General features: G+C 40.9%; 1 protein-coding gene across 3 annotated transcripts in view; it reads left to right on the top strand.

Annotated features, from left to right (window-relative positions):
- Positions 1-13,656, top strand: part of IL12RB2 (interleukin 12 receptor subunit beta 2) — an 80,217-nt gene that overhangs the window by 28,444 nt on the left and 38,117 nt on the right. For all 3 annotated transcript variants that reach the window (XM_040627155.1, XM_008690739.2, XM_040627156.1), the window contains exon 8: positions 5,598-5,677. In XM_040627155.1, coding sequence (XP_040483089.1) covers positions 5,598-5,677 — 80 coding nt within the window. The remainder of the gene's footprint in view (positions 1-5,597; positions 5,678-13,656) is intronic.

Raw genomic sequence — 13,656 nt, 5'->3', positions numbered from 1 at the left:
GAAGGATATGACTCCAAGAAGAAATGCAAAGTTCAAAGGGAATCTTGTGGCTGGCCTCCCCTCACCTGGAACATATGGCTTCCAAGGTCATTGCAGTAGAAGAAAGGAGCTAGTTTCTCCTTGAAGTACTAGATTCTTTAGAATTCTGTGAAATCTCATATTCCTGGCTTTTATTCTGCTTTATTGGCAGTTCTTCTTGGTCCCTTGCTGGTCATTTTTCTCTTCTCAGTATCAATCCCTATGGCTCCCTTCTTTTCCCAGGTGACCTTATCCAGTCCCATGGCTCTAAAACTAGACAAACAGATGATAGAGAGAAGATAGATAGATAGATGATAGATAGATAGATAGATAGATAGATAGATAGATAGAAAGAAAGAAAGAAAATATAGTTTCAGTCTTCGACTCCCTCTACATCTTCAGATTCGTGCTCCAGTAGCCTATTCCATATCCTACCTAGATATCAACAGACATTCTGAACGTCACATAGCCTAGACAAAACATCATTTTCTCCAAAGCAAAATGTTTCTAAAATACTTTGGTTTCCATATTTTCTATTTCAGTAAACAATACCACCACCTTCCTAGTTACTGAAGTCGAAAATCAAGAAATTATACTTAAATTCTCCTTTTCCCCCATTCCCCTATATCAGCACTTGACTCTCCTAAACAATAACAAAATCTGTTCATTCCTTCTGTTGCCAGTATGATTATCCTAGTTTAAGCTACTTTCTCCTTATAAAGGATAACAACAAAATGAACAGTTATGACATTCAACTTAAATACTATAAAATTACCAATATATTCTTACCCCTGTCATGCCTCCCCAGAGGTAATATTATCCTGTACATTTATCAGTACTTTTCTCATAGCTTTCAGAAATGTATGTATCTCTAAACAATAATTAGTTTTGCTTGTTTCTGAGCTTAATCAAAATTATATACTGTAATGCAACTTGATCTGTCTCCCATCACTCTGGCACAATGCCTCCACTAGTTTTAGTATGGATGAAACCTCCCCGCTTCTATCAAGAAACAAGCTCTTTGCTTGTGACCTGTGTTTTTAAAATGTTAAAAGCTTGGGGCACCTGGGTGGCGCAGTTGGTTAAGCATCCAATGCTTGATTTCAGCTCAGGTCATGATCTCATGGTCATGGTCTCAGGGTCATGAGATTGAGCCCTGCATCAGGCTCTGCACTCAGCGGAGAGTCTACTAAGGACTCTGTCCCTCTCTCTCTGCCTCTCCCCTGGCGCACACACACTCTCTCTCTCTCAAATAAATAAATAAATCTTTTTAAAAAAGTTAAGGGGTGCTTGGATGGCTCAGCTGGTTGAGCGTTTGCCTTTGGTTCAGGTCATTTTCCCAGGGTCCTGGGATCAAGCCCCACGTAGGGCTCTCTGCTTAGCTGGGAGCCTGCTTCTCCCTCTGCCGCTGCTCCCCCTGCTTGTGCTGTCTCTCTTTCTGTGTCAAATAAATAAATAAAATCTTAAGAAAAAAATGTTAAAAAGTCATGTTTCTTAAAAAAAAAAAAAAAAGGAGAGAGTCCCCAACTATGTCAAATCCTGCTGAGAAGTCCAATGATGTAAGAACAAAGAAGTGACTATTAGATTTGGCAACACAGATTCACTGCCAACCAGAGGCAGTGTCAGTAGAATGATGGGGAGACGATCTCAGGTGCTATAGGTGAGGGACTAAACACAGGACAATTCACAGCTCTTCAAGAAGTTCTGTAAAGTAGAGCAGAGACGCAGGGCAGTAGCTGGAGCAGGATGAGGTATCAGGAAATGCTTTGCCTGGTTTTGTTGTTAGGATCAGAGAAAATTCAGTGTATTTTCAAGGTAATGATAAGATCTCAGCAGAGAGGGAGAAATTAATGATGCATGAGAAGTGGGGGAAAGGTCCTTGATAAAGCAAGAGAGGATGGGATTCAGCACTTGGGTTAAGGGGTTGAACTTTGATGGCAGTAAGGGTGCTATGTTTGGGAATTGATGGTGAAGTTTGGAGGTTTCCATGGTGGAAAGATGAGAGAATCCCTGCCTGATTACTTCCTTTTGCTCAGTGAAGTATGAAACAAAAACATCAGTTGAGAGAAACCTATCATTAGAAGTGGTCAGGTGGAGGGAATGACAATACTAGCTACCGGGAAGGAACAACCTGTGGATGGTGGCCCTTCATGACTAGTAAAAGCAGTGACAGAAAGAAGTGGAAAGAGAGAGTGAACCACGTGTTAAACATCATTAATCAAGAAGGAAGAGGAATGGGGGAGTCTGTATAGGGTTTCCCTTGCAGACATAGCTGGTGATAACGTCTGAAAATAAAACTTGTTTAATCAAGTAGATACTTGTAAGATCTGTTTGAATCTAATTGTTTAAAACTAGATTTTGGATAAATGGATCATCCCCAAAAAGAGCTCATGAAGGAACCAGGGCAGCGAATACCTTATCTCTTCCTTGCCCTGCTTGGAACATAAGTTGGATCAAAAAATTCTCCTGTGTTGCCTTTAGTCCACTACCTGAAACATCCCAAGATAATGCCTTTTCCATATTCTCTTTGTGTTAAATTCCTCATTTTCACTGTTCTTGGAAATCTTTATACTCCTCCTTACTGCCTGTGAAACCTCCACCAAGGGATTGCTTTCCACCTGTGATTCAGTTGCTCTTGTCCACGTTCCTGCTCTTGCCTTGGCTTTAGATATGGACGCTCATCTCAGAAGCACATGGGTTGACTGATTTGTTTGCCACACATACTGGTTCATAGAAACCCAGAATCTTGGGATTTTGGAGTTGAAAGCACCCTCAAGGTCATTTAGGCCAATCTCCTGCTTAATTTAGGATCTTTGTTTTTTTTCACACTGGGACTCTGTTCAACCCTAGAGTTTCCCCGTTTATTATATAGGAGGTAGTTTCATCTCAGGAGACCTGACTTTCATTTCTAAATATTTGTATTTTTAATCATTTGTGCCCATTTGTTTTGTAATCACTTGAACATTGGCCTTTGAATTTTTTTTTTTTCTGGCCTGCCTATAATAGTTTTATCTGCCTTTGTTAGATAACACTGAGGTTAGGACTTCAAGTGATTTTGTGTCAGTTGAATGTCAAAGATTTTCTTTAATATCAGCTCTTATGTTGCTTTAAGCAGCAGTGGTTTAACACCCCTGGTCATGAAATTTTACACTTTGAAACTCACACAGATTCAGCTAATGATTTCTCTCCCATAGAGGCTAACACTGCAGGTGGGCACCATTAAAATTTCAGTTTCACTTGCAATTTTTCCTTTGAAGAGACTGTGATTCTAGAATTCAATTCTTAGCTCTGTAGTAATCTGGTAGGTTGTAGATCTTTAATGAGGCAATGAGTGTTCCTTTAAATTTTTTACCAATATGTAATTAACTGAGACATTAACACTAAAGAGTCAGCTGACTTTGACATTGAGCACAACCAAGTTTCCAAATCCTGATTATGTAGTCAATGTCTGGATTATCTAGTTTTCTCAGATCTTTGCTCAATGTGGTGAACTGTAATGGAAGAGCAGGGTCTTTGGAAACAGTGAAACCCGGGCTCAGCTCCTGACTTTGCCATTTACCAGCTCCAAGTGTTCTGTAGATCTTTAACTTTTGTCAGCCTCCTTGTCCTCAGCTCTAAAACAGGTGTAGCCACATGCACCCCCTGCATTCATTGTGTGACTATTAAATGAGATAATGTACAGTATATGAAGTGTCCAGATATTTCCTGGAACATAGTAAGTGGTTGATAACTGTCAGGTCCCCTTTCCTTCTGTTGCCTGTGCTTTTTTCCTTTTTACATCTGGACTAGTAGGAAAAAAGTCCTAGGCTTGATTTCTGGGTCGCTGTTCATAATCCTGAAGGATGGAGAACATTTTCAGAATGTATTTCTTGTCTTTAGGTCCTCACTGCAAGGGTAGAAGTTACCGCTAGTGGGAAGAGAGGGGAAGAAAATAGGTGAATGTTTAGAAAAAAAACAGAAAGGGAAGAGGGGGAGAGAGGCAGGAAAAGGAAGTGACAAAGGAAGAGAGTAGAACATGAAAGAGCACCTGTTGAGGGTGGAAGTATTGTAGAGAAATTGTAAGCCTTCTCAGAGCCAGGTAACTGCAGGGTGCAGAGCAAAGAGCTTGGGCTATGCGATGAAACAGACCAGTGTTCAAAACCTAGCTTCTCCACTTACTAGTTCTGGGACTGCGAACAAGCTCCGTTAGTTCTCAGCACTTCATTTTCTAAATGAAGAAAACAGCAACAGCTAAATTTACTGAGTGCTTACCAGGATTCTTCTATTCATTTAATTCTCACAACAGCCCCATGTGACGTATAGAACTATGCCACTCATTCAACAGATGAGGAAACTGGCTTAAGGTCGTGGTTAACATTGTTCAAGATTGCAGAGCTGGGATTTGCCCATAGATGGTCTCGCTCTGGAGTTCACACTTCAACCACTGCACTAGAGCTGCGTACATCATGGCGGGGGGGGGGGGGGGGGGACATGGGAAGTAACTGTGAGTGGGCCCCCACAGGACCTGCCCAGAGTATGTGCAGGTGCATGTGCTCCCTACCCTTCCTTCTTTCTCTTCTCCTCTCCCTGGCTTCTTGTCCTCTGTTTTGCCAGTGGGACTTAATGTTCTGGAAACTTCCATCTGGTTAAATGGAACTTGCCACTCGAGAAGGAACCCCTGTGCAGCTCCATCTCAATACACTCTAAGTGTCAGTGTAAACAAGTCACATTGGTGCAGTTGAAGACTGTTTTCAAGGGCTCCTTCTATGAATCCCACCCCTGACTATAAATCAAGACAAATCTGAAAATGGAAGAAATAAAACTATTTCACCCAATCACATGGGTGCACACACTGTCTCTTACACACATAGGAGTTGATTATTCAGTTCCTTTTCTAATCTGTTTGATTGACTTTTTCAAATTAAATTAGGTCAGCCTGTGTTTTAGCATCAAGTAGCTAATATTGCCTGAATTGTCCATTCGTTCGTTCATCACCTAACAAAGAGTTATTGGGAACCTGTTACATTCTAAGCACTGCATAGGTATGAGGGATGTTAAGATGAATGAGATAGGCCTTCCTTTCAAGTAGATCGTTGCCTAATGATCATAAAACCAAATAATTATGCCACAACATGGTAAGTTCAGGAATGAAAGTGAACCCAGAGTTTATCATTTGTATTTTACATTTTTACAGGGTCAAAAAATATGTTCCTTATGATTTATGGTTTTCTTTTTCTGTTGAGAATTCTTTCTGCATTCCAACAAAAAAGAAAGAACCACACATACTATCTTTGAGTTATTTTCTTAATACATATTTTAAGAGTAAGTTAGTAATCTAATTTCCTCATCATCATTTTTTAAGATTTGTTTTTAAGGTAACCTCGTATTTTCTATGGCCAACAATATACATGTTCATTGTTTAACAAAAAGAAAGCAATACTGGGGCATGAAGAAAATTGAAATTCTCCTATAATCCTACTCTCCCAGAGTTATTTATTAAATAAGTAATTGCCTTTGAAAGGTTTTATATTGTGTATCTGTGGGTATATATGTGTGTGTGTGTGTATATACAAAAATATGTTTTTTCCCCTTCAAAACAGAGCCTACAGGGACATTGGATGTCTGGTACATGAAACAGCACATTGACTACAGTAGACAACAGATTTCTCTTTTCTGGAAGGTAAGTTTTCAGTGTCAATATAAAGTTCAAGAGAATTATATATTTAATTTTTTTTTGGTCTTATTTTGTTTTTATTGAGATATAATCATTATATAAAAATAATTATATTTTTGAACAATGTTTTAAGGCCAAAAAAATAAGTTTTACTTCCGTAATGGCTTTATACAAGGCTTCAGATATTTAGTTGGAGCACATTTTCTCAGTGATATCCTCGTGACACTTGACTCAAGGTCATTTACTTCTGCCACATAAGGGTGAGAGCTCTGATTTCTCTCCTCCACACAGCCACATCGTTTCCCCATCCACCTCCATCCCTTCCCATCCCCAGGCATGTCTGACACCACCGCAGCATTTCTTCTGACTCTTGCCCCTCTCAGCCGCCCTACCTCCCCTGCAGACAACATGCCCAGCAGTGACCATGCCACCTTATTCACTTTTTTGGGAAATTAAAGATGGGAAGTGTGTGGATATGGATATTCAGGAATGTATTTTCTACAGTCACCAAAAAGGGAGAGGGTGGAAAGAAGGCTTCTCTACCTCAAGAACTAAAGTAATAGTAGAAAATAGTGTGAACAGGAACAGAAAGGTGCTCTTCCTCAGGAATAGTAGTAAAACAGTGGTGACTTGAACAACCTTCCAGAAAACAGTGAGGCCTAATGTTATTACAGGATGTGAGAGCTTCACAAAGTGCTGAGATCTGGGGTGGTTGTTTCACGTAATCCTTTAAAAACCCTGTGAGGTAGGTACTAGGTATCCCCACTTAACAAATGGAAAAACTGAGTTAGAGAGAGGATGTTCTTCCTACAGTTACCCAGTTACTAAGTGCAGAATTGAGACTGAAACCCCATCCAGACCTCTTTCTGCTACATCATGACTCATCTTAATGAAAAGAAAATACTGGTTGAATTGAACTCCTGATTGGCATGCTCATAAGAGGTTTTCAGGTGAGCTGCACGCCTCTATACTTCCCCAAGCCTGCATCCCTCTCACCACACCTCTTCCAGTTAAGGGTAAATCAACAGTTTTGGAATTATGAAGCTGATGAGCATGAAACCCGAACAGTCAGAGAAATGAATATAAAGTACTCTGTTGGGGTTAGCATGATAGAGTTTGATAATTGCAATCTTCTTCAGTTTTAAGAAATGAGCCGGGCAATAAATGAGCTCTTTCTCCCTCTTTTCCTTTCTCTCTCACATGCACACAAAATGTCTGGTATGAGACTACTATAAATAGCTTGGTGAGTCATAATCAAGCTCTTCACTCTGAAACTAAAACTGCAGCTTAAAATTTATTTTAAAATAAAGCCATGTTTAAGAGCAAGACAATTCTCAAAGCAAGACATTTAGAGCAGCCATAATTTGTGAATATTATAGAAGAAGCCAGCTCAATTCTTGGCTGTTGGTTTTCATTTTCACAAGTAAGCAACTGGTTAAAACCAAAATTCCTTCTTCCATAAAGATTCCTTTTCCCCAAATGTCCTCAGCGGAGATCTGAAAAGATATACTGTTTTAGTTCCGATAAACTTTTGTTAGCCACAGGTAAGGGTCAGCCTACGTGCATATGCAAATTCTTCTCTGCTTCTCATTTTAATCTTGCCCCTAATCCTTGAAAAGCCTAAATTCTAAAGTGAGGTCTTGGAATTCAAAAAGACTTCAGTTCTCTTCTAGTCCATCCTTCCTGTCATAACATTGCTCCCATTCCATCCAGGACAGACAGATACCTCTGCTGGGATCATCTGGGACAGGGAGAATTCTACTTTGTAAGCAGTACATGCTGTGGTGGACATCTCTTACTGTTGGAAAATTTTCCCTTCTGGGGCGCCTGGGTGGCTCAGTCTGTTAAGCAGCTGACTCTTGATTTTAGCTCAGGTCATGATCCCAGGGTCCTGGGATCAAGTCCTGCATCGAGCTCCATGCTCAGTGGGGAGTCTGCTTGAGGATTCTCTGTCCTTGTCCATCTGCCCCTCCCCCAACTCATGCACACACACACACTCTCTCTCTCTCTAAAATAAATAAATAAAACTTAAAAAAAACTTCCCCTTTTGTGGCGCCAGAATTGTGTGTGCTAGACTGGAACTGGCTTGAATAAGAAACCAAAAATGTAAATACTAGAAATTTCTACAACTTGGCACTCGATGGTGATCAAGACAGGACACCTTCAAAACCTTCAGTGACTATCCAGCCTGAGAGGCTCCTTAAGGAATGTTGGATCTAGTCCTCAGTTTTTCAGGGCCATTACAGGATTAAGCCCTTTTCTGCAAAATCCTGGGCTTCTTCAGTGGCCCCAAGTAGGCCATTTACCTGGGAGTGGGAGTAAAAGACTGACCAGAGTTACTGAGATGAGCAGGCCTGCTTTGGACCACGAACTACAGAGCCTAAGAGCCAGAGGGAATGTAAGCTGTGTGCAGTCCCACCACTCATGTTACAAACAGGTCTAAGGGAGATGAAGTGACCCCAAAGTGAGGATTTCAGGTACTATGGTACTTGCTGCTGGGACACTTTCCTGAGCAGAAATCACTGCTCCTTCTGTCTGGAACCCCCTCTGTCCCACTCATACAACTGGGGATTCCTCACACTACTCTCAGGCAGGCTTGGGAATTTGATGGGATGGTGCCATGACATAGGGACTCGTCTAAATGACAAACTAGAAAGAAACGCTGCAGCCAGATCGGGTGCTTTGTGGTGGGGCCCAAATCAGACCTCACTGGGAAAGGAAGCAAAGACGTATGTGTGTGGTGGCTTTGTTTTTTTTTTCACTTTGATCAGTACTGGGAAACCCAATGAGAGGGACACCCTGCCACTGCGGAGAAGGGGATTTCAGGTCTTGGCACCAAAGGAAGCCCCAGGTAAAACCCCATTAGTCTATGAACAAAGTGAGAACATGTTTCTCTAGCAACTGGGGAAATGTGAGATGACCTTTCATTTTTGTAGGATGTTTACATCAGAAGAGAACAACTTGGTGCTGAATGGGTATAGCCTGTGTATGTGAGGGTGTGAAGTATGAATGTAGGTGAGTGTGAGTACGTATGTGTGAGTGTGCGTCTATGTAAGTGATGTCTGTGCGTGTGTGTTGTAGTTGTACGTGAGTGCAAAGGCTAAGTGTGAATGTGTGTGTGAATGGGTGAGTTTTTTATGTTTGTGGGGTGTGAGTGTAGGAATGTATATACGTATGTATGAGTATATGTATATATGTATATATACTCATATGTATATATGAGTATATGTGTCAGTGTGGGTGCATGTAGGTGAGTGTCTTAGTCCATTTGGGAGCTAAACAAAATACCATAGACCAGGTGGCTTATAAACAACAGAAATCTATTCCTCACGGTTATGGAGGCTGGAAGTCCAAGATCAGGTGTCATCACGGTCAGCTGAGGGGCCTCTTCTGGGTTGCAGACTTCTTGTTGTATCTTCACATGGCAGAAGGGGCTAGTGAGGGGCGCCTGGGTGGCTCAGTAGGTTAAGCGTCTGCCTTTGGCTCAAGTCAGGATCTCAGGGTCGTGGGATCAAGTCTCACATTGGGCTCCTTGCTCAGAGAGTGGGGAGTCTGCTTCTCCCTCCACCCCTCCCCCTGCTCATGCTTATGCTCTCTCTCTCTTTCTCTCTGAAATAAATAAATCTTAAAAAAAATAAAAAGAGGAAGGGGCTGGTCAGCTCTGTGGGGTCTTTATAAGGGCACTAATCCCATTCATGAAGCCTCCACTTTCATGACTTAATCACCTCCTAGAGGCCTTACCTCCTGATACCATCACACTGGGAATTAGGATTCCAACATAGATGTGAATCTTGGGGACACACAAACATTCAGACTATAGCAGTGAGTGAGTATGAGTATGTGGAGGGGGTGTGTATGGGTATGTTTGTGAACGTGTATATATGAATGTAAGTGTGGGAATGTGTTGAGAGTGAAGGAGACCTTTGCTTTGTTGTTCTGGTTCTTACCTATTTACTCTGGGTTTCTCCTGAAGGGTTTCTTCTGAAAGTTCTGTTTCCTCAAAAATATCTTGTGCTTTTTTTTTTTTTTTTTTTGCTGTAGCTATTTTTAAGACAAAAATTCTTTCTGTATTGAAGCCAAAAAGTACAACTTAATCTATGAAATAAAACAAAAATACCTAGGTATGTTAAAACAATAAATGCAATAACAAGTAGAAAGTGTTGCTCTGTCACAAAGAACCCCAGTGTTATGTTAGAGTCCTTCCCAGGGGCCTTTTAGCCTCCTCTCCCTCAGATTCCCTGTCTCTTCCTTCTGTGCAAAGTTTCGTATTATTTCCTTTGCTTTGATTAAGCATTTCAATCCATGATTCCGATACACCATTCTTCCACTTAACACAATATGTATTCTTTAAGAAGAAAATCACCTTGTAGGTAGGTAGATAGATAGATAGATAGATGATAGATAGATGATAGATAGATAATGTATGGAAAGATAGGACAATGGACTTAAACCATATTAACCTTTCCAGTTTCCTCTGTTAATTTCTTAATCATGGCAGATCATAAACTTTCTGAAATTGTGTTTGAGGCCATGGATCTGGAAGAGAAATATGTGTTTATAAATGAAGCCAGCTTCACTATATTTATCATCCATTCCCTGGTATTGGACACTGTTGCATTGCCAGGGTATGGAAGCGAATAAGGCAAATGCCGTCCTCGGGTGCTTGAGCTCACAGACCAGCACAAGGACAGAGATGGGGATGATGAGGGCACTCAGCTGTCAAGGAGCAGTTCGAGATTCAGTTGGGGGGGATGATGATCAGGGTCAGCCAGGAGAACAGGGGAATGGGTGAGGGGTCACAGAAGACCTCTTGCAAGGTAGTACTGGAACGGACCCCAGAAGAACACGTTAGCTGGGACAAGGGTGAGAGAACACTTGGTAGCAGGTAAAAGATGTAAAGGGTCACTGTAGTGAAGCACCATCCCATAGAAATATAAAGCAAGCCATAAATGAGAGCCACAGGTATCATTTAAAATTTTCTTGTAGCCACATTTAAAACATAAAAAGGTGGAATTAACTTTAATAATATATTTTATTTGGCCCAATTATGTATGGAATATTATCACTTCAACATGTAATCAATATTTAAAAATTATTGATTAGCTATTTTACATTCTCTTTATCCTACTAAATCTTTGAAAGCTGGCATGTCTACTAAGTGCCCGTGGGTACAGTGGCTAAGAGCTCCCCCTCCAGAGAGCAGCACATCTCAGTTACGCTTCAAGAGCTCCGTGGCTGCGTGCAGCCAGCAGCTCCCTCCTGTAATGAACAGGGCACCTCCAGGGCCTTCACAAGCAGTAGAGAAGAGAGTTAGGCAAACTCGGTTCCAAAAGTGGGGGGAAGATTTGGTGGGTTTTACTCATTTGCTAAATGAAGTAACTCATTTGGATAAACAGCTACCCTCAAACCACAGACGGCGAGAAGAAAGAGAAAGTAACAAGCCCGGTACACCAGTTCACAGCGGAGCCTCAGAAACGCTGCTGTGGCCAGAGGCAGCCAGAGGCAGCTTCGTTAGTACATCCCCTTTGTCTCTTTCTCCCTGTATCTCTCTGTGCTGCATGAAGAATATTCCAATCCATATCACATTGCACTGAGGGGATGTGTCCTTTGGCCTCCTCATATGAAAGAAATCTAGTAAATGTAGGAAAGTATTACTCGTAATCTGATTTATATTGATGTAGAACAAAGGTCTATCATAAATCCACAGGGAAGATTGGCTGTCGGGAGCCTGAGGCCTTTATATAATTAGAGGAGGCGTCCAATCTCAGAATCGATATTTAAATACAAAAGCAGCAAATGGGAAGGTTTTGATAGTTTTGTTGTAATATTCAACTCTGTCTCCTTCCCTTTCCCAGCAGGCTGGCACAGCCTTTCTAAGGTATTTTTAGAAAGAACAGGTTGTTTTGCCTTGCTTACTAGTCATACATGTTATACTAGCTGTTATGTAGGGAATTTCAGTTGGATGTGAGAATGTGGTCAATGACGAAGATAAGAACGTGGGTAACAGAGAATTAACAGAAAATAGAAAACAGAGATGGAAGGGGAGTTCAAGTTTTGCTCTGACAGTTTCTGTTATTTTGATGTTTTTCTGCTACAAAATAAGGTAGAAATCATTATGTCAGGGTAACTAGCATGAGGTATTAGTATCAGTTAAATAATTTCAGGGTAGCAGAACACCTGGGTATCTACTGAGTGCTAACATGACAGCAGTTAAGAGTTCATCCTCTAGGTAGAGCTGTGCTGTCTGGCTTCAAGTGGAAGCTTCACCACTTACTGGCTGTGTGGTTCTTGAGCAAGGTGCTTATCCTCTCCGTGCCTTCCTTGCCTTACGAGTAAAGTGCAGATAGTAATGGTATTTACCACATGAGGTGGTTGTGAAGATTAATGAGAGAATCATGAAAAGTGTTTGTTAAGTCACTAGAAGGCAAACATGGTGCAAGACGCCAAGGACACAAAGATGGCTGACAGGCGAAGTGGGAGGACAGATCCACAGATAGATCACTTCAGTACAGTGATTTTTTAAAACTTCCAGATGAGGTTGCCTTTTAAGTTGCTCCTTCAGTTTGGAATGGGGTTGCTGAAAACAGTTATGAGTTCTGAAATCAAGGTACCCAGGCTTAAACCCACAAATTATATGTACTTTGTAATCAACTGTATGACATTGGTGAGACTTCCATACAGAGCCGTGGTGGGAGCCGAGTCAAGATGGCCTGGCTCTCCATAGATTGATGGAAGAGTCATATGACTACAATGGGAAAAGTGCCAATTAGGATGATTTTTATATTAGAATAACCAAGAGCAGGGAACTCACCAAGTGGCTGACATCTGCCGTGCGCCAAGCACTCTTTGAAACCGTTTGCCTCCCTCAACACATTGCATCCTCCAGTAAGCCTAAGCTGTACATAGAATTATCCTCATTTTACAGATAAGTAAATTGAGCCTCAGAGAGGTAAAATAATTGCTCAAGGTCACACAGCTGCTGTGTGGTGGAGCAGGAAAGTGAACACTCTGCCCTAATAAGAAAAACTAACCTCGCCCCTCAAAAAGTCTTCACAGACAAAACTGTGACATATTCAAATTCCCCAGCTTTCTAAGAGGTCTTGATTACAGACTCGTCTTTGATGTAGGCTTAGTTCTGACAGATTTTTGTGTGTTTGTTTGTTTGTTTGTATCAGGGGAACTTCAGAATAAAATATCAATTTATGACAAGTACAGTAGTTTTTTCTTTAAGTACTAATAAGAAATGATTTATCAATTCGCAGAAACACCCTTCCTCCCATATACTTAAAAACAAAACAGGGGTGCCAGGCTGGCTCAGTCAGTGGAGCATGCGACTCTTGATCTCAGGGTTGTGAGTTTGAGCCCCATGTTGGGTGTAGAGATTACTTAAAAGAAAATAAAATTTTATTTTATTTTATTTTATTTTATTTTTTTTGTGTGTCACATCCCCCTTCTTTTTTTTTCCCGTTTTTTATTTATTTATTTTTTTATTATTATTATTTTTTTTTTAATGATTTTTTATTATATTATGTTAGTCACCATACAGTACATCCCCGGTTTCCGATGTAAGGCTCAATGATTCATTAGTTCTGTATAACACCCAGTGCACCATGCAATACGTGCCCTCTTTACTACCCATCACCGGTCTATCCCATTCCCCCACCCCCCTCCCCTCTGAAGTCCTCAGTTTGTTTCTCATAGTCCATAGTCTCTCATGTTTCATTCCCCCTTCTGATTACCCCCCCTTTCTTTATCCCTTTCTTCCCCTACTGATCATCCTAGTTCTTATGTTCCATAGATGAGAGAAATCATATGATTGTTGTCTTTCTCTGCTTGACTTATTTCACTTAGCATTATCTCCTCCAGTGCCGTCCATGTTGCAGCAAATGTTGAGAACTCGTTCTTTCTGATAGCTGAGTAATATTCCATTGTATATATGGACCACAAATTCTTCTTTTTTTTTTTTAAGATTTTATTTATTTATT

Source organism: Ursus maritimus, unplaced genomic scaffold, assembly GCF_017311325.1.
Source record: "Ursus maritimus isolate PB19 unplaced genomic scaffold, ASM1731132v1 scaffold_12, whole genome shotgun sequence".
Taxonomy (NCBI): Eukaryota; Metazoa; Chordata; class Mammalia; order Carnivora; family Ursidae; genus Ursus; species Ursus maritimus.
This window is presented reverse-complemented; position numbering and strand designations above follow the sequence as displayed.